The sequence below is a fragment of the Scleropages formosus genome, chromosome 7 (genome assembly GCF_900964775.1).
Source record: "Scleropages formosus chromosome 7, fSclFor1.1, whole genome shotgun sequence".
Lineage (NCBI taxonomy): Eukaryota > Metazoa > Chordata > Actinopteri > Osteoglossiformes > Osteoglossidae > Scleropages > Scleropages formosus.
Window position 1 is genome coordinate 6584927 of NC_041812.1, and position 25178 is coordinate 6610104.

The 25178-nt window shown below is 47.0% G+C and overlaps 1 protein-coding gene and 1 long non-coding RNA gene across 7 annotated transcripts in view; one reads left to right on the plus strand and one right to left on the minus strand.

Annotated features, from left to right (window-relative positions):
• Positions 1-617: 617 nt before the first annotated feature.
• On the minus strand, positions 618-13094 carry LOC108937526 (uncharacterized). Of its 2 annotated transcripts, XR_001966351.2 has the most exons (5): positions 12893-13094; positions 12579-12716; positions 12431-12472; positions 1555-1648; positions 618-1480 (listed from the first exon to the last, which is right to left on the minus strand). It is a non-coding gene; the product is annotated as an uncharacterized LOC108937526 (long non-coding RNA). The 2 variants fall into 2 exon arrangements; XR_001966353.2 differs by lacking the exons at positions 12431-12472; positions 12579-12716; positions 12893-13094 and adding an exon at positions 3282-3807.
• Positions 13095-13232: 138 nt separating this feature from the next.
• The window catches only part of amph (amphiphysin), a 68919-nt gene continuing 56973 nt past the window's right edge, over positions 13233-25178 (plus strand). For all 5 annotated transcript variants that reach the window (XM_018757916.2, XM_029253701.1, XM_029253702.1 and 2 more), the window contains exon 1: positions 13233-13352. In XM_018757916.2, the coding sequence (XP_018613432.2) occupies positions 13284-13352 (69 nt within the window). In that variant the 5' untranslated portion in view covers positions 13233-13283. The remainder of the gene's footprint in view (positions 13353-25178) is intronic.

The following is a 25178-nucleotide window of genomic DNA, read 5'->3' on the forward strand; positions in this document are numbered from 1 at the left end:
AGAGGGCTCTGGCTGCAACATGTCTGTAACATATAAACCTACAGGTGCTATTAATATGTCCAGTGCAATATTAATAAGTGCCCTGTGAAATTATTGTCCTCCGTTAACACCAATATTTTCTGCCTTACTGGGTGACCTGGGAGCAGGCGATGAATTTATTCAACAGACATGAAACATGGTTGGAAGGAGACACCTCTATCTCCCTATATCTCCTCCCCGTAATTCTCCGTGCCCCGATATATAGTTGCAGTCAGAGGTCTTTACGTGAGTTGCCTTTTATTGTCTCCCCGATTCCGGCTTTTTCTGCTTTCAAGCATCATATTGTTCAGAGGATCCGTCTTTTCCGGATGGCTAATCGTCATGGCACCCGGTGCGTTCATGCAGGCCGGTGCAGGGGAATAGTCGTACCCGGTTATGTCTCCTCACCTGATGGTTTATTAACTACTATTGATTTTCCTTCTCTCCTTTTTTATAAAGGAAACCCAGGGGATTTTTTATTCTTCCTTCCCTCCCTCTCTCCTGAAAAAGGCAGCCTAGCTGGAGTAAAAAGGCATTGCATGGCTGCTTTTTCTCCAAGGAGCCTCCTCACAACGCACCCCCTGCCAGGTTAGCCTCCTTACCCCCCCCCCCCCCCCTTTCCACCCAAGTGGTATTAATGATGGCACAAAGTGTGCCTTGACTGGAATTTCAACTGTATTTTATTTCCTTACTTTGCCGAAGCGCCCGTGTGCCATTCTTGCTTGTGCCTGTAAATGAAGGTATTTTGTTAAAGACGACATTGGTGTGTTGGCAGGTGTAAAGTAGATAGAAGAGTGTGTGTGTGTGTGTGTGTGTGTGTGTGTGTGTGTGTGTGTGTGTGTGTGTGTGTGTGTGTGTGCGCCAGTCAGAAAAAAGCAGGAGGAGCGAGCAGAATAACAGAATAAGACAGATATAGTGTTTAAGCCCCGCCCCCCACAATTTTCACACATTGTGAGCCATTAGAAAAAAGGGTTCGTTTTCCCGCGTTTGCTCTAGGAGCTACATTATTTGAGACACAATGCGGGCCTGATTGTAAAGGAGACGCTAATGGCAGATGTCTCTCCGAGTCGAAAGCGCAGGGCGGCGGGATCTCCGTTAATTACGTCTCCGCATTTCAAATAGCTCGGAATGTCATTTCACACCGCTGTGTTTTTAATAAACACACATGGCCCCTGCAATTTCACACTTTTCCGCACCGTGCGTCGCCACGACGTCCACCCTGCTGAAAAAAAAAAAAAAAAGAAATGTTGAAAACACATTTAAAACTAATAACTCAAGCATGCATATTAGCATCTTTGTAATTCGTTCACATCGTACGAGGGACCGAGACTGGGCCGGGAGCCTCTGGTGTCACATGCCTTGTACAGGTGGTCTTCTGGTGAACAGACCTGCTGATCCAAATCCAAAGTTGTCAGAAAGCATCTACCACTCGCTCTCGGTTCTGTCGTCCTGAGAAATGAAGCTGAACGAATAAGCGAATAAATTCCTGAAAGCTCCTCTGCGAGACGTCTGTATGCATCACCTCTCCACGCCCACCTTTGGTCTGGATGATGTCCAGAAGAACTGGATGAGAATTTGTTCTTCGACGGCGTGTAAGTCAAGGAAATCTGGCCTGGTTTGGTTCACTCTCCTACGAATCCAAAGGACCTGATTTTAGGAAATGCCTTTTAACATTTTTCAAACCTTTTAATTTATTTTTTTTAGTTCAGTTATATGCTTGATGTGCAAAGATCATAATAAAAATTGTACGTTGTATTCACTTACCTGATACTTTTCTCCAAAGCGATTCAGAAAGTGAGGTGTGTGCTCTGAGCTCCCTACAGTGATTTACCCATTTTTACAGCAGGATAATTTTTACTGTATCAATTCAAGGTAAGGGGGTGCGGTGGTGTGGCGGGCTTGGCCGGGTCCCGCTCTCTGGCGGGGCTGGGGTTCCAGTCCTGCTTGGGGTGCCTTGCAACGGACTGGCTTCCCGTCCTGTGTGTGTCCCCTCCCCCTCTGGCCTTGCACCCTGTGTTGCTGGGTTAGGATCCGGTTTGCCTCGGGACCAGTGGTTTCAGACAGTGTGTGCGTGTGTGTGAATTCAACTTAAAGGCAAGTTCCTTTTTCAAATATAGGCATTGAAACCTGTGCCCTTCAACAGCACAGTGGCGCTTCTAACCACTACGCCCCCTGCCGCTTTACTCCCTCAACCAGAGCGAAGTATTTTCATCTCACTTTTTAGGATTATGTAGACCTGAAGTTATCAGCTTTGACCAGGTGATGTCACCGGACCCATCAGCCCCGCCCACCACCTAAGTGCGGTGAAAAAATCCATTAGTTCAGGCAGGACAAGGACACGCGACACGGGGGAGACGGGAGGGTCCGGGAGACGGGGGGTGGCTTGGGGGGGGCTTCAGAGCGGCGGTCACCCAGGGCAGAGATAACCATTCCGTACTCTTTATCTCCGGCATCTGCCGGGTCCGGCGCCCTCGTGCAGCACATGGCGCTGTCATCAGCGCTTCTCCGCCGGCTTTGAGCCCCACTTTACCGCGAGGGTCTCGCGTACGTCACAGTCCAAACCGACGGCCCTGCCTCCATTCTGGCAAAACGCGTGTTTTGGAAAGCAAAAAAAAAAAAAAAAATTAAAAGGTTTCGCTCGTGCTGCTGACTCTGCTGGTATCCCTGCGGTGATCTCTGCTCCGCTGTTATCTGCTCTCTCCGCGCCGCGGCCGCCGTCAACCCACAATTCCACAGGCGGCAATACAGGCCCTGATATCGTTACAGAAAACCTCTCACCCCCCACCCACGCACCCCAACCCGATCTTGTCTCCCGTCACCACTTCCCCATTGGAACCCGCGCTCCTGCCCCCCCACCTGCTCGCAGATCGCGCCGATACCCCAGCAGCGGCGCTCGTGCTTCCCGCGCAGCCCGATGGTTTTAATCACCATTTGCGGCAAACAGGCCTCCACGCCCGCGTGCCGCCCGCGTGAGGATCGCGTTTGTCTGCCGCGATTAGATTCTTGTTAGCCATCGATGTTTGAAGCTCGGGGGCGCGCGGAACGAGAGCGAACGCGCTCGTTACAAAGATTTTGATTATTTTCCTCTCCCATAATAATAAGCAGCGCTTCGCCCGCTGCCGGTAAGTACGAGACCCCGACAGGAGGCGGCCGGCGGCTTTCGGCGGCAGATAAGAGAGAGGCCATTGGAGCTCCGCGCGCACCGCGCACCGCGCGCCGCCTCACTACACATTGTATCAATATCGTCGGGCTGCGTCACCTACCTGAAGTGTGTTCGCCGTGAAGAAGTTACACCGCCGCTACTCGTGTAACTAATAATATCCAACAAGAAGAAGCATCTTCTGCACCGCGCTTTCCAGCAATATTCCGTACAGTTCTGCTCGAGTGGAGTCGCGCAGAAAAAAAGAATCAAAATTGGTTTTATACGCAGCAGGAAAATTAGGCGTCTGGAATCACGGCTTAATCTGGTGCCAAGATAATTCAGTGTAAAAAGCTAAATAACTTCGCAAGTGTCTGAGGACTAGTTGTTAAAACGTCATTATTACCCAAGTCAGCGATGACTCAGAAGTAATAAAAAAGCGTATAAAATATGTTTTAAAAATATTGCTACATGTACTTTTGTTTTGGAAAATTTTTGACATGTAATTTTTTGTGAAGCGTTTCCTAAATGTGGTTTAAAAGAAGGGACTGTTTCAGTTCTCGCGGGGCAGACGTGGTGTTTGCAGCCAGCGGAGGGTTGATCGGTTCATTTCCCATCTCCAGCTGTAATACCTGCGAGCAGGGTACTTACCCTAAATTACTCCAGTAAAATTAAAATCACCCAGCTGTATAAAAGGGGAAATAATTGTAGGCAGTTTAATATTGTAAGTCGCTTTGGGAGAAAACCGTCCGCTAAATAAAAAAGGTATTTATTTGAAAGGTATTTAAACGAGGTATTTAAAAGGTATTTATTTATTTAACGGTCTTCGGGCGGTAGGGCGGCACAGCGAGTAGCGCTGCTGTCTCACCGTTCCTGGGTGGTACGAGAGAACATAGGTTCGAAGACCCCTCAGTCTGTGTAGACTTTGCATGTTCACCCTGGGTGCTCTGGTTTCCTCCCACAGTCCAAAGAGATGCTGTTCAGGCTCACCCATAGTGTGTGTGTGATAGAGAGAGTGTGTTCCACTGATGTATGGATAAGTGACCCAGTGTAAGAGGTGTATCTAGTAGTGTAAGTCACCACAGTGAATAAGGTGTGTGGGCTCATAACACTACATAGAGTTCACTGTAAGCTGCTTTAGAGAAAAGTGGCTGCTAAATAAATAAATGTACTGTAAAATAGCTTGCTGTATAAAGGGGTACATCGTTGTGAAGTTGATCACCAAAGACTTCTTGGAGGTCAGCTAAATTAATAACTATTTAATGGTATTAAGTGGGGTTACATGTGATCACACACTTTCCTCCCATCTAGTGAACACAAGTAGTTTGAGCTAAAAACATCAAGGACATTTAAATGTGGGGAATTACATTTCCGATGCATTTTATGGGTAAAATGACCGTGGAGCTGTTGGATGGGTGAGGGTGAGAGCGGATGTGTTGTGGGAGCGCAGCACTCGGCGGGGGCACCGTGGGGAGACACGTGGCACGGCTCTTGCAGACTTCGACCGGCACTCCAGCGAAAATGAGTCAGATCTCATTCGGCAGCGAGCCTCTTTTTCCCCACTAACACCTACAGCGACACAATAACCTTCCGAGGCGCCTCTCTGCTCGGGCAGGAGGCCCCTAAAGTGTTAAGAAGTAATTTCATAAGATGTACTTGGAAGCTGCAGTTCGAGCGCTGCCCACCACGAGGGTCAGGGGTCGCGTCAATACGGCAAGCAGCTGCTTGCGCCGGTGGACTCAAACATCTGGGGGGGGTGGGGGACACGCCACGCTTTTCACATGTGCTCACACCAGTGCAACACAAGGCATCATGGTCATCATCATCAACATCATCATCATTATCTCTACAGGCTCCTGGGAGGCGAACAAATAGAAAGCGCCCGTTATGACCTGTGCCGACCCGGACCGGGTAGGTGTTTGGCTACGACGTGCTCGGCCCCAAGTGGCAGGTATTATCGAACAGGAACATACACATGCAGTGGGCCTGTTCCGGCGTGCCGCTCAGTGTGTGGATGGAGGTGCAAATCCCCGAGCAGCTTCCACCCAATGAGCGACTTTCGATCGGCGGGGAGGAGCCGCGCATCACACCCGCCGAGCAGGACGTGGAGCAGTGCACACATGCCGATCTGTGGGACACATCGTCACGTGTGTTAGAAGACCAGGAAATGAGCACTGGGGCCCCTGTGGTAAATTGTATGAGGTTCGAGTTAAACCACTTGTTAGCATCAGAGATAGATGATAGTGTAAAGGTTAGGGCTGCTGCCTTTGGCCCCACAGGTTTGAATCTCATCTCTGGCTGTAGTAGCCTTCAGCAAAGTACTTATGCTGTACTGCTTCAGTAGAATTACCCAGTATACACTGGTAATTAGTTGTAGGTAGATTAAGTTTGTAAGTCACTTTGGAGAAAAGCATCTGCTAAATAAGTAAAGTGTTGCTGCCTGTGTCATGTGTTTAATGCTGATGTGTGTGTTCATGGGATGCTGATGATGACTGCTGGTGCAGTGTGGCTTAAGGGCACTGAAAGTCACAGCCGGTATTTAAATCCATCAATCAATCCATGGTCAATAAGCACTTGTTCAGTGCAGGGATGCCATGGTCTGGAGTCTATCGTGGAAGCGCAGAGTGTGTGGCAGGGTACACTCCTGAGGGGACACCAGTTCATCACAGGGCAATCACACACTAATACACTCACACACACACACTAAGGGCCAATTATAGACGCCAATCCAACTGAAACACACATCTTTGGAGTGTGGGAGGAAACCAGAGCACCTGGAGGAAACCAATGCAATCACGGGGAAGCATGCAAGCTCCACAGTCCGCAAAGCTGAACTCGAACCCGTGTCCAAACTCAAAAAACTACTATGGCCATATGAGTTATGCAGCCAATAGTTAATCACTAGGTTCAAATACTGGATGGAACGGTGGAGCGGGAGGGGGAAATAATGCCAGAGGCTCATTTTCATAGGTTCTAATGGTTGGATTGGCTAAATGGGCTAATACATTTGCATACACCAGAGGCATTCTGGGAAAAACCCTCCACCTGGCTCTTCAGTAGATTAAGGCGCTCTGTCACTTTCACACTGTAATGACTGAGGTATACTAGTGAAGAGCTCTGATGTGGAGCCAAGTGTTAAAGTACCGCCGTCCAGCGACAGGAAGAAAGAAGAAGTGTAAGCGCATCACAATCTGGCGCCCCAAGTTCCACTTTGAGGTGAAGGAACTGGAGCAGCAATATGTGCCACCTGACCTCAGATGCAAGAAGGTCCACTGAGCCGTGGGACGGGGCTGTGAGAGTCCACTCAAAACAACGATATGGAGGGGAACCACAGGGGAGCACTGCCTTCTTCCGGAAACTCGAGCCAGAGTCCCGAGGGGATTAAGCTGAATCACTGAGGGACATCTCGGCAAAGGTTCCGCAGTGATGGAGGGCCGGAGGAGGGTGGTTGCCAGGTAAACCACGGTCTTCCCACTTTCAGAGCCTCCCACTTCAGGCCCATGACAGGTTCTACAAGGAAGGACCATGAAAAACTCCAACCACTGAGACCGATATGCCTTGGAGATCCATGCGTCAACGTGGCGGATCTCAGTGGAGTTTGACATGGTTCCTGTCCTTTTCCAGTCCTGGGAAAAAAAGAAGGAGCCTTGCCACCCAAAGAGCCTGGACAGAAGTTTGAGTACATTTGCTTGAGAGGAATGCGGTAAACAGGTTTGATGAGGAAATGAGGCACTGTGTCTTCCCAGCTCTTCTGGAGCACTTCCTGCAGATGTTGGACACGATGCAGGACTCTGCTTTCACTCTGCTTTTACCCTTCTGTCCTGTTCCTTCCACACAATGTTGCCCAGAGCTGCTTTGACTGGTACTGAACCTCTTTATACGTCTGGACATTGAGCAGGTATCCAGTCAGAAGCCAGTACAGGACGATGAAGGGGGCTCTTGGTACTTTCTCTCAGGAGAGGAGCCATCCGTGCCAAGAGCACGTTGCCCTACCCATCCGCCACCCGCCAAAAGTACTCAGCACTCGCGTGTGCTTACGAAACGCAAGCGGGGGAAATAACAGTCATTACGGGAGAGAGCCGCCCCTCCCAGGTGTGCCGTGATGGAAGGTAACAAGTGCCGGTTCCTTCCGCCGTGTTCCTACCAGCTTTTACTGCCGTCTCACTCACCCCGAGGTGTGACGGAAGGTCTTGGAAAGACCATGTGCTTCACCCCCCAACCCTCCTCTCTTCCCCATTTTAGCATTTTAGATTTTCCTCCCCGTAATGACAGCATTCTTCCACCGATGGCTTTCCGCGGTTCTTCGCCGAAGCTCACAAACACTCAATGCATAGAAAGTGTGTGTGTGTGTTTTTTTTTTTGACGCTGCACTGAGTGCTGTAAAGAGCAGAAAACATGGTTGAGGGTTTGAAATGAAGACTCCGTAGGACGAGAACATGAAATGGTTTTTTTTGGTGAAAACGCCTTCATGTTGGAGGATGAAGGTCACATATCTTTCCCTCCCTTCTCCGCCTCTGGGACGGGGGCCTCTGGACATGAGGCATAATTGATGAAAATGTAGCCACAGAATCACCACGGCAGGAGAACCCTTTTCACACTGAGTTTTGCCAAGTCGATAAACAAATTCGACTGAAATGCATTTTCATTCGTTCGATGTGCTGGGGTCACGGGGTCATCCCTCCTCATTTGGGGCAGCTGATAGTATAGCAGGTAGAGGTGTCATTCCTGGATCTGAAAGTCACAGGTTCAAGTCTCACCTAGTGCTGTTGTACAATTGAAAAATGTACCTACTTGAAATTGTCCTAAAAACGTTACCTGCCTGTATAACTGGGTAAATAAGTGTAGGGAGCTTACTATGGTAAGTTGCTTTGGAGGAGAGGGTCATGTACATGAGTGAATGTGAGGGAATTTCTAAGGCAGGTGCATGATTTGTGTGACACTGCAGGTTTGTGAAACAATAAGCAGTGTTCTGGAAGAACAGGAACCAAAAACCTCACAACTAGACACATATGAAGTATGTAACAGGACACATTAAGACACAAACATGTGAAAGGTGATGGTAACTACTATGGTAAAGTCCAGTGCTTGGCTGCCCCCTGCTGGTGCCAAAAAGAGCACAAGGAAGGTGGGAAGGCCCCCTGTCTATGGGGTCCTGAATGCAGGGCATGATGGGTAAACAACCACCAACATTGGTGTTAGCAAAGGAGGCAGCGATGGACTCTTTGTAAAGCCTGTAACTTCAGTGTTACCGCAGTAAAGGCGTGCAAGACACTCATCCAACACACACACACAAAGTGACAAATCAAACTGGCACCATATTTAGAGTTGCTGTGTTTGGACCCAAAGGTTGCAGATTTGAATCTTGCCTCCAGCTGTAGTACCCTTGAGCAAGGTACTTACCCTGAATTACTCCAGTAAAATTACCCAGCTGTATAAATGGGTAAGTAATTGTAGATAGATTAACACTGTAAGTCATTTTGGAGAAAAGCATCAGATAAATGAATGAAAGCAAATGTAATTTATACTAATCACATAGCAGTGAGTACCTGAGAACCTGGTAAATGTTCACCACGTTTGGACGCACTGTGATCCACTGAGCCCAATCAGATGTTGCCATAGAAACTGACAACATGGGACCGGCTTAACCAAAGCAAACATCAATTAGTGGGATTTAGTGATTTTAACTAATTGACAGGCGATTGGGATCAATTGGCAGCTAGAGACACTGACAACTTGTTGAAATAATTTCACTGATGAATTTGCCCAACTTAGTATCTTATATTTCTATAATAATATAAATAATAATTGGCTTCCCTTCGTTGAACTGGCATCCTGTCCAAGGTGTACCCCCTTCTCCAGCTCTGCACCCAGTACTTCTGGGATAGGCTCCGGATCACAGCGAACTTGCTCAGGGCAAATGGTTATTGAAAACTGGGAGGATGGATGGATCATAAAAATTACATAAGAATAATATTTACATTATGAAAATCTACACCATAACTTCTGACGAGTGTCTGGTTACAGGAATGCGTAGGACCACTGTCACGGGTGATGGCTAAATCAGCTATGAAGTTACTAGATGTACTACATTTAATTTAAAGTTACTGCATTTCTTACTGCACTGTCTTCAAACTTTGGTACTTTATGGCTACCCTGTCATTTTGATGTCGTTCTGTTATGATCAGTGCATCTCAGCAAGTATCCATCGTATTCATATTCCTTGCGTATGCCAACGTACTGCGCAAGCAAAGCATCACAGGTGTATTATACACCTGGGTCACCTTTGGGTAGTTTTTAAGGTAGCAATTCAGAGCACGTGTCTTACTCTGGGATATCGCAGATCCTTTAACTGGAAGGTGCTTTAATCACTTTTCCCCCTGCTGTAAATGCTTGGAACAGGTGGGTAAGTGACCCAGGGTGGCTCAGCACCATTTGTAGCTAATTGTTAGTTAATTAGTGGATGTGACCAAGCTGAGGCTCTTTTGACCCCACCTCAGGTGTGCTGCACTGAGCAAAGCAGGTGGCTCTTGGGGGGGCTCAGTAATCTGACGTCACTCTGGCACACTGCTGCTTTCTTATGCCTGACCAGCAGGTGGCGCTGCATTCCAGTTAATGGTGTGTTCCTGCTGAAACACAGGAGCTCAACTCAGCCACGTTGCAGTACAGGAAATCAGCCTGGGTGTGTGTGTGTCATGTGAATTGTAGAAGTGCAGGTGATGGGGATCCGTTCAGCGCACGTGTTCATGGTCCTTCCTTTAACAGGGGAACGTACACACCACCCAATGGCTACAACCGCTTGTCCCGAGAGGGGTCGCGGCAAGCCGGAGCCCTACCTGGCAACACAGGGCGCAAGGCCAAAGAGGGAGCGGACACACCCAGGACGGGATGGGATGCCACTCCATTGCAAGGCACCCCAAGCAGAGCTCGAACCCCAGACCCCCCCACACAGTAAGCACTGGGAAAACCCGCTGCACTACCCCAACTCCCGCGTCATACAAGTGAGGTGCAAATACTACACTACTTATAATTTAGTCATCATGCAGCTGGGTAATTTTTACCGTGTCGATTCAGGGTGTCAACCTTGCTCAAGGGTGCTACAGGGGGAGGTGGGTTTAAAACCTGAGTCCTTCAGCTGTGAGATGATGGGTGGAACCATTAAACAAACCGGTCTACACTCCACTATGACAGGCGACGGCACCAGAACAGAGGAGAACAAAGCGGAAGCGAACAGTCTGTTCTTCTCTGTTCTGTTCTGTCCTATTGAATGTTGCTTTATGTGTTACAAGTTGTATAAGTTCATTAAAGGCCACATAATAGAGAAAACTATAAAATCAGAGCTCACAACTGCAGGCTGTGTGATGACAGCGTCTTGTTGCGGCGTACAATAAGGACTGAAAGAAAAAAGATCTGAAAAAATTACAAATTATGAAAGGATTTCAAAAAATTTCTCAAATATGAGTGACATCTCAAAACCTCCTGTGATGGACTGGCATCCAATCCTGGGTGTACCTCCTCCCCCACACCAAAGAGACTTGTGCCCCATTCTTCTGGAATAGGCTCTGGGTCACCGTGATCCTGCTCAGGACAAGTAATTGAAATTAGATGGACGTTTGGATATATCTCAAAACCTATTTGGTGGAATAGAGTGGCTACGTCTAAAAAACAAAATCCATGTGACCTGGCAGTGGACCAGCTGTCAAGCAGAGTAAAAGAACAAAAAGGGTGTTTCCAGGGGGCAGATGGCATCCAGGAGGAACAGTAACACAAGTGGAATCACATGGTATTGTTTTTTCTAACCCTCACCCTCCGCACTCCATCCACAGCTCAATGGGATCTGGGACAGGAGAGCAGGGGGTGGGGGGGGTGTGACACTCGATTTACAGTAGTCCAATTACCCATGATAACCACACTGAACATGTTATATTTGTCACAGAATAGACCTGAGAGTCACATGGTCACCGATGAACACCTTCTACTAGCTGATCAAGTACGGTGGCTTAGGGTTTGAGTGATAGTTAGGATTAGGAATAGGGTTATGGTTAGGGTTAGGGTTAGTGTTAGCATTAGTATTCCGGTTAGGAGTAGGAATAGGGTTAGGGTCAGGGTTAGCATTAGCATTACGGTTAGGGTTTGGGTTAGGGTTACCATTGCAGTTATAAATAATTTTAGCTGGATTGTTTCTAACACAAGAACCCAGTTTGATCCAGTATGGTTTCAAAAATTGCACAAAACATTCAAAATTTCAACTCAGAATGGACCTGCAGAGGAGATCTGTATATTATTATTCTTTCTTTCTTCCAAAGATGGTAAGGAGGGGATACAAACTGTGTACGACTGACACCCTGATCGTCTCCTGGAGCTGCTGAGTTGATGAGGACTCAGCTGGGCAGCGGAGCAGCAGTTGAACCTGTTCTGTGGTACCTGGTGTCACTGGAGCGCTGTCCTTGGTGCTGAAGGTGTCAAGTCTAAGCAACGGGGTGTATCTCCTCACATGGGCCTCAGAGCACCACACCAAGACACATCTAGCCGTGTTCTTCATATTTCTCATGTAAAATCTGAATGCACCACATTGTAAACAGGATCTTGGGTCAGATCTTCTCCTCCGTTCATTGAAATGTGATGATCAGGGTTTGGGGGGCGTGGTGGCGTAGTGGGTTGGACTGGGTCCTGCTCTCTGGTGGGTCTGGGGTTCGAGTCCCACTTGGGGTGCCTTGCGACAGACTGGCGTCCTGTCCTGGGTGTGTCCCCTCCCCCTCCAGCCTTATGCCCTGAGTTGCTGGGTTAGGCTCTGGTTCCCCGCAACTCTGTATGGGACAAGCGGTTCAGAAAGTGTGTGTGTGATCAGGATTCAGCATTCATAGTGCTGAAATCAATACCCTCACTAAATGTGTAAGTGTTCTGTGTGGGTGGTACAGTGGCCCAGCGAGTAGCGCTGCTGCTCTGTCCTTGCAGAGCCTGGGTGGTGTGTGGGGATGTGGGTCCAATCCCTGCTTGGTCTGTGTGGAGTTTGCATGTTCTCCCTGTGTCTGCGTGGGTTTCCTCCCACAGTCCAAAGACATGCTGTTCAGGTTCCCCAACAATGTGTGAGTGACAGAGAGAGTGTGTGTGTGTGTTCCACTGATGTATGGATAGGTGACCCAGTGTAAGTAATGTATCTAGCAGTGTAAGTCACCATGGTGAATAAGGTGCGTGGGCTGATGACACTACATAGAGTTCGTTGGAAGTCATTTTGGAGAAAAGTGTTTGCTAAGTGAATAAATGTAATGTTCTTACCAAACTGCTTCTTTGAATGGAATCCCGCTGTGCCTCTTGGCACTGATTGACATGCGACACAGAGAGGTGAGTGAGGGCTTTCAGTATTGCTGCTCCCGGCAATGATAACATTTCTCACCGTCAGTTTACAAAGCGAAGACTCACCTACCTCCTCGTCAGTCAGCACTGGTGAGTCACAGATATGTAACAGCAGGTGGCGTAGTGGTTAATGCCGTCACCTTCCAGTCTGAAGGTCCAGGGTGTGAATCTCCTTCCTGTTACAGAATCCTTAATCAAGGTTCTTAACCTGAAAGGAAACAGTATAACAATTTGCTCATATGTAACCTTGCTTTGAGCAAAGGAGCCAGATAAAATGGATATTTAATCATATGTCTGAGACAGCAAAGATCCGTCAGCGGTCAGTGATCCAGCATTGGAGGGCAGCTGACATTCGCTACTGCATGGTGTCCATCGCTTACTTACCACGTCACGTGTGTCCAGTGCCACGGGTCCGAGCGACGACAGCTTGGTTTCCGCGCGCACCTTTGATCAAGATGAGCTTTGCGCCACCGGGGCTTTAACTGCTGCATTATTCACTGTTAATCCAAGGAATGTGTGATAGTTTGTAGCAGGCAGGTGAGAGTGTGTGAGAGTGTGTGAGAGAGAAGGGGGCTGCGGAGCGGCAGGGCTCTCGGAAAGGGACCGTTCGTCTTTAAGAGGCGCTCCTCCTCATCCCTGCCCGTCCTCCTCCTCTAGCTCCCTCCCCCCTCGCTCCTGCTCCTCCTGCCCCCCCCCCCCCCCTCCCCGCCCCCCCGCGCTCGTGCGCTCCGCTCCGCCACCACCAGCAACAGCAGCAGCAGCAGTAGCAGCAGCCATGGCCGAAATCAAGACGGGCATCTTCGCCAAAAACGTGCAGAAGAGGCTGAGCCGCGCGCAGGAGAAGGTAGGGGCCACGATCGCGGGTCCGAGGACTGATGATACCGGGATGATGATGATGCTGCTGCTGGCACCATGGGGAGGATGAATCCGATGATGCTGGGAGGAGCAGGTGCAGTGGAGCCTGGCAGCGCAGAATACACGCGAAGCGCAGTAACGTTCCGCGGACATATTCCGTCACCGGGGGGTGTGATGTGCTCTTATTCATAAGCACCTATTTATTATAAGGCTTCCTCCTGTCGTTCGCAGGCTGAGGCTCGCGCGGTCCTGCCTCGCGCGCGCACACCGCTCTCGTGGGACCGATCCCGTTTTCCCACCCGCATTCCACGCACGGTGACCTTGTTTTACTCTCGGTACCCTGTTTACGGTGTTTCCTGGTGCGGTAATCCTCAGTGGTGTCCCTCGCAGCGCGTGAACATGGCCTGGAGGACAGTCAGTCACAGTGGCCGTGTGAGGATCCGATCAACGTTGCTGCGGAATAATATGTGCTTCTAACACACACATATCATATTGTATCTCGTCTATTCGATGTATCTGGAAAGTGTTTAATATTAACGTTGCTTTTTCCAAAGCAAGCGTGGGCGGTGTGTAAAAGGATATTGCAGTACAGTAACATTAATCCAGAATGGCCGCACGCACGCACGCGCGCCCGCGCGCACACACACAAATATCTCCCCTGCAAGGTCAGTACTGATGTGCTCTCCCGTGCAGGGAAGGAGTAGTGAGTGAGAGGTGATGCTGTAGTGAAAGGGTAAGGAAAGAGGAGTTACACTCTGGTGAGTGGGTGGTAAAGGTGTTTTAATGGGGGAGTAAAGGAGTAGTGAGCGTGTAGCTAAGGGGAAGTAACGGGAGAGTCAAAGTACAGTATAGTGGAGGTATGGTGAAAGAGAAATGAAGTTGAGGAGAAGGAGCAGTTAAGGAGTAGTGAAGGTGTAGTTAATTGGTAGTGATGTTGTAGTAAAGCAGGAACGATGCTGTAGCGGAGGGGGAATGAAGGTGTAGCGAAGGTGTCATGAAAGAGAAACAAAGGTGAAGCCAAGGTGTTGCGAAAGAGGAATGAAGGTGTAATGAGGGTTTAATGAAAGGGGAACGGAGGTGTAATGAGGGTGTAATGAAGGTGTGTCGGAGTGAACTGAATTTCCACAGCTGTGATGTAAAAGGACCGACGAAAGCTGCTTTTATAAAATCACAAAAACAAAACCTCGGAAACAGAGGCCAAACACCTCCGGTTTTCACACTTTTTGAGCAGTGAAATTCAAGCAAGACCCATAATGACACACTGGAGCCCTACAGATATAGCGTAACCACTTTCGACCCATCAAACACCCGTTCTACCTTTAATATCTACATGCAGAATATCATGCATAACCTATTGTTTTTATCCTTAAAAATACACATATACACTGAAACCACTTGAGCCGGAGCCTAACCCGACAACACAGGGCGCAAGGCTGGAGGGGGAGAGGACACATAAAACATGGGACACCCATCTATCACAAGGCACCCCAAGCAGGACTCGAACCTGAAACCCACCAGAGAGCAGGACCTGGCCAATCCCACCATGCCACCACGCTACCACACCCCCCCCCCCTTTAAAATAATTAATATATAATTAATGTATGTAACTATAGCCACTCATTTTAACTAAAGTGCAGATTTCTCATACAATAATCACATTTAAATAATACATATTTTTAAATCCCCATCCTGTGAAATCTCTACATAACCAACACTCAACACAAATAAAAGCAAGAATATTTCTAAGACGGTCGTGCTAAACCGTCGTGCTAAAAAGACTAATCTGGAGTGTTTTTACACTGGTAAAAACGGTGTGTTTCCCTGGGCGTGATCTGAATTAGCGGGAACGACAGCGAACGAAGGAGGCCGTCTTCCCCAAGCCGGCCTCTCTGTGCACGTCCTCTAAGAGGATTGTCCTTCTTTTAATATCCGCCACGGCAGACTCATCCTGTCCCCACGTCCAGGCCCAGTGAGCCATGAAGTCTGTCCCTTCAGATGCACCATAATCCCCCTCCGCGTTTTCCACCCGCTTCCCTCTGACCTCGAGCGCTGATCTCAGATCAGGTGTCCCAGACCCAACCCAAAAGTCATCTCCGCTGGACAAAACGCCACACGCCGTCCACCCCGTGAGGCCACATCTTCTTCAATATTTCATCGTCGGCTGTCTGGTGCCTCCAGGCAGAATGTAAATTTGACCATATTTTCATCGTCAATGAAGAAACGGGTGTGTTTGTGAGATTAACTCTCTGATCTTATTTCGCACATGGAAAATATTGCATTTCTCTGTTGGCTCCGTTGATGTTCGTATGCGAAGGACACCATGTGGGTTTTAATATCAAAAATGCACGGTTCGCATTTCTTTTGTCTGCGCTGCTGTTCGGGCCGAATCTGCAGTCTGTGCAAAAAAAATAAATAAATAAAAAAATAATTTTTTTTGTGGCCTGACGCAGAAGCGGGAGTCGAGGAGGACACGGACACGCGGGAAACCCCGTTTCCATTTCCAGCATGTTTCCACGCTCTGAGTACAGTACTGCGCTGAACCACATGGGGCTTTCTTACCCTATGGCTGGTAAAGTCCGAGTAAATAGAGGAGTAGGAATTCATGGTAAAGAACGAAACGTTTGCATGTTAGAAAAAATGTGGATGAATTATTTCAATATATGATGAAAACATTGGGAGCTGTCATACACATAGCACCAAATCACTGCTGGTAGTGTAGGGGTGAGGGCTATGGCCTTTAGATCTGATGGTTGTGGGTTTGAGCCCCTCCTCTGGCTGTAGTACCCTTGAGCAGGGTACTTACTCTCAAATTACTTCAGTAAAAAACTGCCCAACTTTTCAAATGGGAAAATAATTGTAACATTATCAATTGCTTTTGAGAAAAGCATCAGCTATATGGATGAAAATATATTTAAAACTGTGAAGGTGAGTGTGTTGTAGGATGCAGATCAATCACGATAAACACGACTGAGCCCAGGAGCCCCTGCCTATAAGACACCTGAGATACTCACTGGTGTCTCTCCAGAGAGCAGAAAAAATATACAGTACATGTCCTGTTGTACATTTGCATCTTGTCCTTCATTGTGCATTTTTTTTTTAAGGCAGTACCTTCATAACATACCCTGTTTTTGGTCATCATTCAAAGTGTGCGATTACACAGGGATGTTCTGTAACTGGTAGCAATGACAATAATTACGACCGAATACGGGGACCAAGTTTTTCACAAAAACGTGCAGTATTCACAGGCCTGCTGTTTCAAACGCTCTGTGCTTATCATTAAGTATTTCGATAGCTTTTTTTTTTTTTTTTTTTTTGCAATATGACAGCAGCGCTTCTTTCACACCTCCGTCCGTGAAAATATCATTATATAAGACACTGAGCGTCTTGTAAGATATTAGGAGATTTTCTCTGCACGAGTCTCCTTCCTCCTGGCCTTTGCGGATTTCCGTGTTATGCTTTCTCATTTAAGTAATTTATGCGTGTCGTGGTTGGGGGGGTTGGGGGGGGGGTGTGAGTCATAGGGCCCCGCTTGGTGTCTCTGAGGGCCTGCAGTAGATCGGGGGGCCGTCACAGTCCTAGGGAACCGCTGATTGGCCAAGCGGAAGACGGCGCCTCCAACACGTATTTTGGGCTGCTTCCGAATGCTGCTGCGTTCATTTCTGAAGAAACATGAGGGATTTTGGTCCAGTGTTTCAGTCGCTATTTTCCCCCTGGGTCAGGTGTCTGGTGGAGTGGTGGCGCAGCAGGCTTGGCTGAGTCCTGCTCTCTGGTGGGTCTGGGGTTTGAGTCCCGCTTGGGGTGATGGACTGGTGTCCCGTCCTGGGTGTGTCCCCTCATCCTCCAGCCTCACGCCCTGTGTTGCTGGGTTAGGCTCCAGCTCACTGCAACCCTGCTTAGGACATGCAGCTTCAGCCAGTGTGTGTCAAGTGTCTGAATATTAATAAGAGTTATTTATCAGGGCCCTTGCAGAAGCTGTCAATAGGAAAACACAATGTACAGTATGTGACTCCTGACGACTGATCGTTAAACTAACGTTATTTTCAAATCCCAACGTTTGGTCGTAAACATCTAAGGACAACCGCTCTGTTTGCTGCCTGACAGCAACATCAGCACCACATCTGTTATCACCGGGGTCTCAGCCACTGTTTGGGTGTCTGGCAGCAATTGCGTTTTTGCTTACAAAAAAATTGTTATTTACAGGACGTTTCCTTTGCGCTTCCATTCAAGTTCAGTTCAAGTGTGTATTTTTTTTTTTGTTTCTTTGTTTACATACTAGCAAGCAGTGCGAGTATTTTGGTGGTGCAGGAAAGAGAAAGATGTGGAAATAACATCGCAGTACAAAAATGTTATGTTTTAATACAAAAATCTAATTATACATACCATACATATATAATTATTACTCTATTTTAACATGAGTAATAATGTGAAATGAGCGAAAAAACATAGGAAAACCTTACTGTGTAATATACCATTCATATCTGTTAATACTGTATACCCTTATGGTTACATTTATCTGACACTTTTCTCCAGAGCAATTTAAAAGAGCCACCTCCTATTTTTTTTTTTTGCAGTTTTCTACTCATTTAGCTGACCCTTTTTTTTCAAAGCAACTTACAATGTTAAGGTCACAATCATTACAAGCCTCCTATTATTTACCCATTTATACAGCAGGGGAATTTTACTGGAGCCATTGAGGGTAAGTACCTTATTCCAGGGTACTACAACCAGAGGTGGGGATCAAACCTGCAACCTTTGGAGCCCAAGGCATAAGCTCTAACCACTAAGCATGAGCTCTAACCACTAGGCATGAGCTCTAACCACTAGGCACCAATGTGTGGTAGACAGGAAAACCCTCTTATAAGTCGAGGACCACCTGTTTACCGTGTTCCAGAGAGCAGCCCATGAAACGAGCCTTTCAGAAGCTGCAATATTGTAAACACAGCTTTGTGTTGTTATTGTCAGAAATTAACTGCTGTTCTTCCACTGCATAAATTACTTTTTCACTCGCCGCAGAGTGTAACATCGTCTGCTGCTTTTCCCGAGCACTGTCCCGCCAGCCAGTCATGCTTTTTACACAAATAGGATGGAAGCTGGATGTGCAAGGAAATCTCGACACAGCGACGCACATTTAAGTCTGTCAGCCGGCCCAGAAGAAATCAGCGTTCTGATTTCCGGCACTTTATTTTTAATCGCGTCAGCGCTCCTTTTCTGAGCATTGACACATTTCCAATGGATCGCAACCCTTATTTAGACTTCTTGATGCCTGAGTATCTGCTTCCCAAGAAACGGTTTCATCACATTTAAACCTCAAGGCTGTATTTCAGCCGGATCAGCCAACATGTTCACGCTGTCAGAGGACAGACATAACGTTCACACACTTTTTCTTTTTGTTTCGTGAAGAAAGCGCAGTGTAACATACTACAAGATTAATGTGTATAGCGAAGGAAATGCAGTCTAACCCAAACACCAATAACCTTGCAAGAGTGGCATAGCTTGTGGAAAGAGGGTTCGAGTCTCACTTTGCGTGGAGTTTGCGTGGGTTTTCTCTGGGTGCTCTGGTTTCCTCCCACAGTCCAGAGGTACGTGTTTCAGGTGAACTGGTATGTGGCTCCCCCTCAGTGGGCTGGCATCCCTTCCAAGATGTACCCTGACTCACATGCCATACTCTGGGGATAGGCTCTGGACCACTATGACCCGAGCCTATAAAGGGTGTATGAAATAATAATGCAAAGGTGCTTTGAACAAGTTAACTGGTAGTGTAGTAGTCAGAGCTGTTGCCTTTAGATCTGCAGGTTGCAGGTTTGATCTCCAGCTGTAGTACCCTTAAGCAAGGTACTTACCCTACACTACTCTAGTAAAATTACCCAGCTGTATTAATGGGTAAGTAATTATAACCTTAACACTGTAAGTTGCTTTAGAGAAAAAGCATCAGCTCAATGTAAGTTGCTACTTTAACAGACTTTTTGTGTCACTCTGCAATGGTTTTGTTTTAATCTTCGCAATGTTTCGTACTTTTAGCCTTTGAACAGAGCTACAGCACTGTATTTCGTCTCCAAATGTGATATAATTCTTATTATGAGCACCTTTGCCTTGCATTAACCTAACAGGGTAAGATACCCTGGACAAGTGTTACATGAACACAAGTTATCTCCCAGCTTTGTGTGTTAAAGATACATGATTACAGCGTGATCTGTTACTGCTGCAGTGTTGTGGTGACAAGGCTCTCGTACAGAGTTCCATCTTCATGCAAAAGTTGAATCCAGTTAAATCCAGCATGTCACCCATTCAGCCCAAGGCAGCAGTCTGTACTTCACCTTGATTTCCAAAACCACAGTCACTTACCTCGCTTCCCAAATGTGCATGTCGTGCAGTTACCCACAGTTAGGGCTGTACCGGTGCATAGGCCTTCCATAGGCAGCAAGCAGTATACATTTACATTTATTTATTTATCAGATGCTTCTCTCCAAAGTGACTTCCAACAAACTCTATGTAGTGTTACAAGCCCACACACCTTATTCACCATGGTGACTTACACTGCTAGATACACTACTTACAATGGGTCACTCATCCATACATCAGTGGAACACACACTCTGTCATGCAGATACTATGGGTGAGCCTGAACAGCATGTCTTTGGACTGTGGGAGGAAACCAGAGCACCTAGAGGAAACCCACGGGGAGAATATGCAAACTCCACACAGACTGAGTGAGGACACCACCCAGGCACTGTGAGTTACTTAGGGGCACTTTCCCACGCAGGGGATGTGGAGGGATGAGAGAAGCAGGTAGAAAGAGGCAGAGCTGATGAATAAAGCCATTTCAGTGAAAAAAGTGCAATTAAACTCATTGAAGAGGGATATCCAAGAACCCAAGGATTTCATGACACGTGGAAGGTAGGATCACAGGATGAAGCGAAGAGATGAAAAAAGTCCCTTCAGCTAAAGACAATGTTGAGTTCTATGGTAGGAAGGCAGGGAGTACAGCTACAAAAGCCACTGCATATATATATATATATATATATATATGTTGTCAATTTAAAATACGTGTGTGTGGCAAATTACATTATAGTGTCATTGCATAGTGTATTTTAAAACCGTATTATATAAACGTATGCACACACACACACTCATATATATGTATGCTTATGTATGTGGGTGCATTTTATATATATATATATATATATATATATATACAGTATATACATATAAAATGTACTCACAACTCCCACCTTGACCCACCTGGGACTCATAAAAAAAAAACACAACACCAATAAAAATGGCCACAGGGTTACATATCCCACAGTGCTATATTTGAATTAAATAAATAAATAGAAGCAAAAATGAGAAATTATATAAACAGTGATGCTCACCTAACTAAAATATCCATCACCCTCTCCAAGGACACTTCAGGAAAGAGGGTGTCCAATAAGGAACAAAGCCACTGTTTTATTGAGAATTATAATAAGGGATCCCATGTTGAACAATTACCTTCTTGGCTGCAGTCAGACTTGCCTGCCTGATTTTTGGAGTCCTTTTCTTGATGAGGAACGAGGAGTCGTCACACAGACACACTTCATTTCCTCCATTTCTCTCATCAGCATCGTCCACAGAGCCTATGGTGATGAAGTATTCATACTTTGTTTCATTATTTTTAGGCTCAATGTTCGTTGCCAGAGCAGGAGCAGGTCAGGGACAGCTGGTAGTGTAGTGGTTAGAGCTACTGCCTCTGGAGCTGAAGGTTGCAGGTTTGATCACTATTTCTGGCTATAGTACCATTGAGTAAGGTACTTACCCTGAAACTGTTCCAGTAAAAATACCTGCTTATATGAAGGGGGTAAATAACTGTAACATTAACACTCTAAGTTGCTTTGGAAAAAATTGTCAGCTAAATGTTGGTGACATGATAGCAGTGGTGTGGAGAAGTGGAAGCCCCACTGATTCCCTGCAGCACCCTGTTGTTGGTGATGTTTGCTGTTGTCAAGCTCTGTCCTTTAGCCCACAGTCTGGGACTCAAACCAGCAGCACCCAGGTCATGTTTATTATTCCATACAGTTAACATCTTAAAATAGCAACCATTTCCTGAGCACTTATGTCTGACGTTTGTGAATTTGGTTCATTTTAATCCGCCTTCACTTTACCAGGCCGGGCTTTGACTAAATGTTTACTGCTGGGTGCCCTATGCAGGTCTGCGGGAAGCCTCAACTTACCGGCCCCCATGTATAATTGATTAGCCTCCGCCAGGATGTGGCAGCGATGCTGTTGTAACGGAATATTGCCGAGCCCTTGTGCCTCTCATCAGCTATATGAGAGCAGGCTCACCTGGGGGCAAGGGGTGTTGGTCATTTCCATTATTGATATTGAAAAGCCCGGGTGTGTAGACAAGGTTATTATAGAGAGGAGGGAAGGGAGGCGGGGCCTGAAGAAGGTGGGTTGAGAGGCGGAGCTACTGAATAGAGGTGGACACAGAGGGGGTGTGGCCACAGAGCAGAGGGGCGGCAGAGCAGAAGCAGATACTGGAGGGGGCGGGGTTGTAGAGCGTTGGCAGAAACGGAGGGGGCGAGGCTGCAGAGGCAGATGCTGGAGGGGGCGGGGCTACAGAGCAGAGGTGCTGCAGTGTGTTCCTGGTTCCATGGGATCTGAACCGCCTGTGGGTTCTGCTGCAGTGTTAATATTTAATCTGCTCTGGACGATGACCTTCACGCAGTTCGGTCTCTCCAGCCTGGATACAGGCCCTGGGCTAAAGAAAGGGATGTTCTAAGCGTAACATGAAGCGCACGCCACGGTGGGATGAGATGTTTCGTTTCAATGCTGGGAAGGCGGAGCCTCATCGGTAGCCTGCCTGCTTCTTGAAATGATTTAATCACGCTGGAGACTCAAATGACACTTTAAATGCCTTTTGCCTTCACTTCTGCACCGTCTTCATAAAATATTTGTGTCCGTCTGGAAACAGGGCGGGACCAGGGTAAACCTATCTCGCATGCAAAATTTAGCACGGTATGTTCAAGTACTCGTGATCGTAGGTACGCTCCGCCCACTGAGCCGCGTGTTTCCTCGCTCCGTGCAACCGCGCCGACGAAGGCGGATGGAGCAACGGCGCGGCCGCGAGCCGGGAAAGTGCAATCGGATGTGACAGCTTGGTGGCCACATGAGCGCGCTCGCTAAATAAAACAGCGTTACGCCAAGCGTGGCGCCACGCATGTTCCCGTTCAAGTAGCTCCACGTTTCGCCCTGGGCCCTCCCGATGCCTCTAAGACAAGACAAAAACGTACGAAATATATGAGTCCAGATATGGTCCGAGTCCTGCCATCACTCACCGTTATGAAGTGAGAAATCGCTCTGTAAGGGAAACGCGCTTTTGGATTCACCACGACTCGGCTTCTCCGGCTATGACTCCGAGCTGAATCCTCCGCCTCATTTGCATGGCAACGTTGAAATATTTTGGGGGCAAAGCGGGTAAACGGAGGATGCCCACGGGAGAGTATGCATGCACTTCAGAAGGGCCCTTACCAGATATATGTTGCTTTGTAATTCACGGCCGTGCTGCGGAATAATAGCCGGTGTGACTGAGTCGAAACGGTGCTGCCGGCTGAGCGCAGGGGGCACAAAAGCAACGTATGAACCCACCAAGATATTGCGACTCTATTGCCAGGGTTCAGGTCGTGGACAGAGGATGTGTTGTGATGGGAAAGAAGCTCATTAATGCGCTGATTTGTTTGGGGGTTTTACTGCAGCCGGTGCGTCCCCGGCTGAGTCCTGTGCGGTTTGCTGTGACGGCTGAGATGAGCCCCGGCGGATTCTTCCTCAACATTAACACCGGTGAACAGGCGATCAGTAGAATACCAAGTAGTGCAGAGCTTTACACTTCAAACAGGCTGCAGAGCCACTTTTATAGCGCCTCTAACTGGACACACGTCTTTATTCCCCTCCGCAGCTCTTCGTTCGAATGGATGGAGGAATTTCATTAGAACTGTCTGTATGTTCTGTTTGTATTGAATCAAGAATGAATGCAGGGTGTATGCAGATGCTAAAATATCAGTCAGAATGAGAACGAGAATGAGTTTTATTGGCCAGTGCTGACACACACAAGGAATTTGCTGTGGTTCTCGGTGGCTCCAGCATTTACAGACAAACTACCAGCCGACACAGGATTACAGAACAACATATTTACAGAGTATACAAATACGAGAGTATAAATAATAGTATAAATACTAAAAAAAGTAAATAAATACGAAATAAATCACAGAAAGTGGTTGGATATTTTTGCAGTGACAGAGAAGAGATTTAAGATGAAATAAATGCATACTAGTATTCTGTTGTATGGATGTATTGAAAAACTTATGCAAGTCATTCCATGTTAAGGTTCAGATGTCCCATAGGTCTAAACTGTGATCTTTTGTGTCACTGCTTATTTTAGAGGTTTTTTTTTTAAAAGGCCAGAGTAAACAAGCCGTTTTCAGGTAGCTAAAATGCTGCAGCATGTTGCCATTTTTTTTTTCCCGGACGTCCGGTTCTCATGTTATAACATGTTCACTAACACCTTTCCCTCAGCTGCGTGCGAAGTGACACCTCGGGTCTCCGCTCTGTAACAGATAGATAGTTGCCTCATTGAAACATTTACAATATGTGTACATATGGAATTCCTCCATCCGTACCGAACGAAAACGCCTCTTCTTCCTTTACAGTCTGAGTGTTGGGTGTTACCAGAACTAACATATGGACAAAGAGCTGACTAGCATGTTCATTCTATTAAAATCTAATAAATATTACATTGCATTACATTTATTTATTTAACAGACGCTTTTCTCCAAAGCGACTTACAACGGATATTGTGTAGTGTTACCAGCCCACACACCTTATTCACCAAGGTGACTTACACTGCTAGATGCACTACTTACAATGGGTCACTCATCCGTACATCAGTGGAACACACACGCTCTCTCTCTGTCATTCACACACTATGGGGGAACCTGATAAATATCAGTATTTTTACCATTAATAATATTAACATTAATTACAACCACGATTCCTTATCGCTGCCCCTTAGCCACTCGGGTGCCGTAAACACAGTTGTCCCAATTTTTCACATCTGAATTCAAGAGATTTTCTCACACAAGGGTTGTGGATCCTCAATATTGAAAGTCGGAGCTGCACAACTGAAAATCCCACTCCTGACACCACAAGTCCGAAGCAGCCTGGGTAACAGCCTTTATTGACATGTCCTTAGAATGCATTACAGGTCCCCTGCTGAGAGAACCAAGCCTCTCTTTCGCAAGTGTGTCTCTCCCACAGTTCTGAGCATACTCTCATCTTACAGTCTTCCATAACAGAGAGCAATTGAAACGACCATATTGACACAGCTGCTTTCAGAACATTTGTATTGATTAATAAGTATCAGTTTGATTAATTGCCTCCGTGGCTGAACTTGTATCTGAGTTTCTCAGGACTGTGGCAAAATTACAGCAAAAGCAGTATCTGGTTACATAACATTTCCTGGCTTTGTTTACGCGAAAAAACAGGAAAAGCACTCAAGGAGAATGGTTGCAATGTGGTGGAATAATCACGTATTTAAAGATTTCTTGTTTCATTAAATGGACTTTGTTTCATAAATAATAGGACCTGAAAGCAAGATTTAAATGATACCAAAATTCTAGTGTTTTTGTCAGAACGGGTGACAGGTTAGGTAGTGGTTAAGGCTGCCACCTTTGGGCAGAGGGGTTGTAGGATTGAATCTCACTTACTGTGGTAATACCCTGAGCGAGTGGGGGGTGCGGTGGCGCAGTGGGTTGGACCACAGTCCTGCTTTCCAGTGGGTCTGG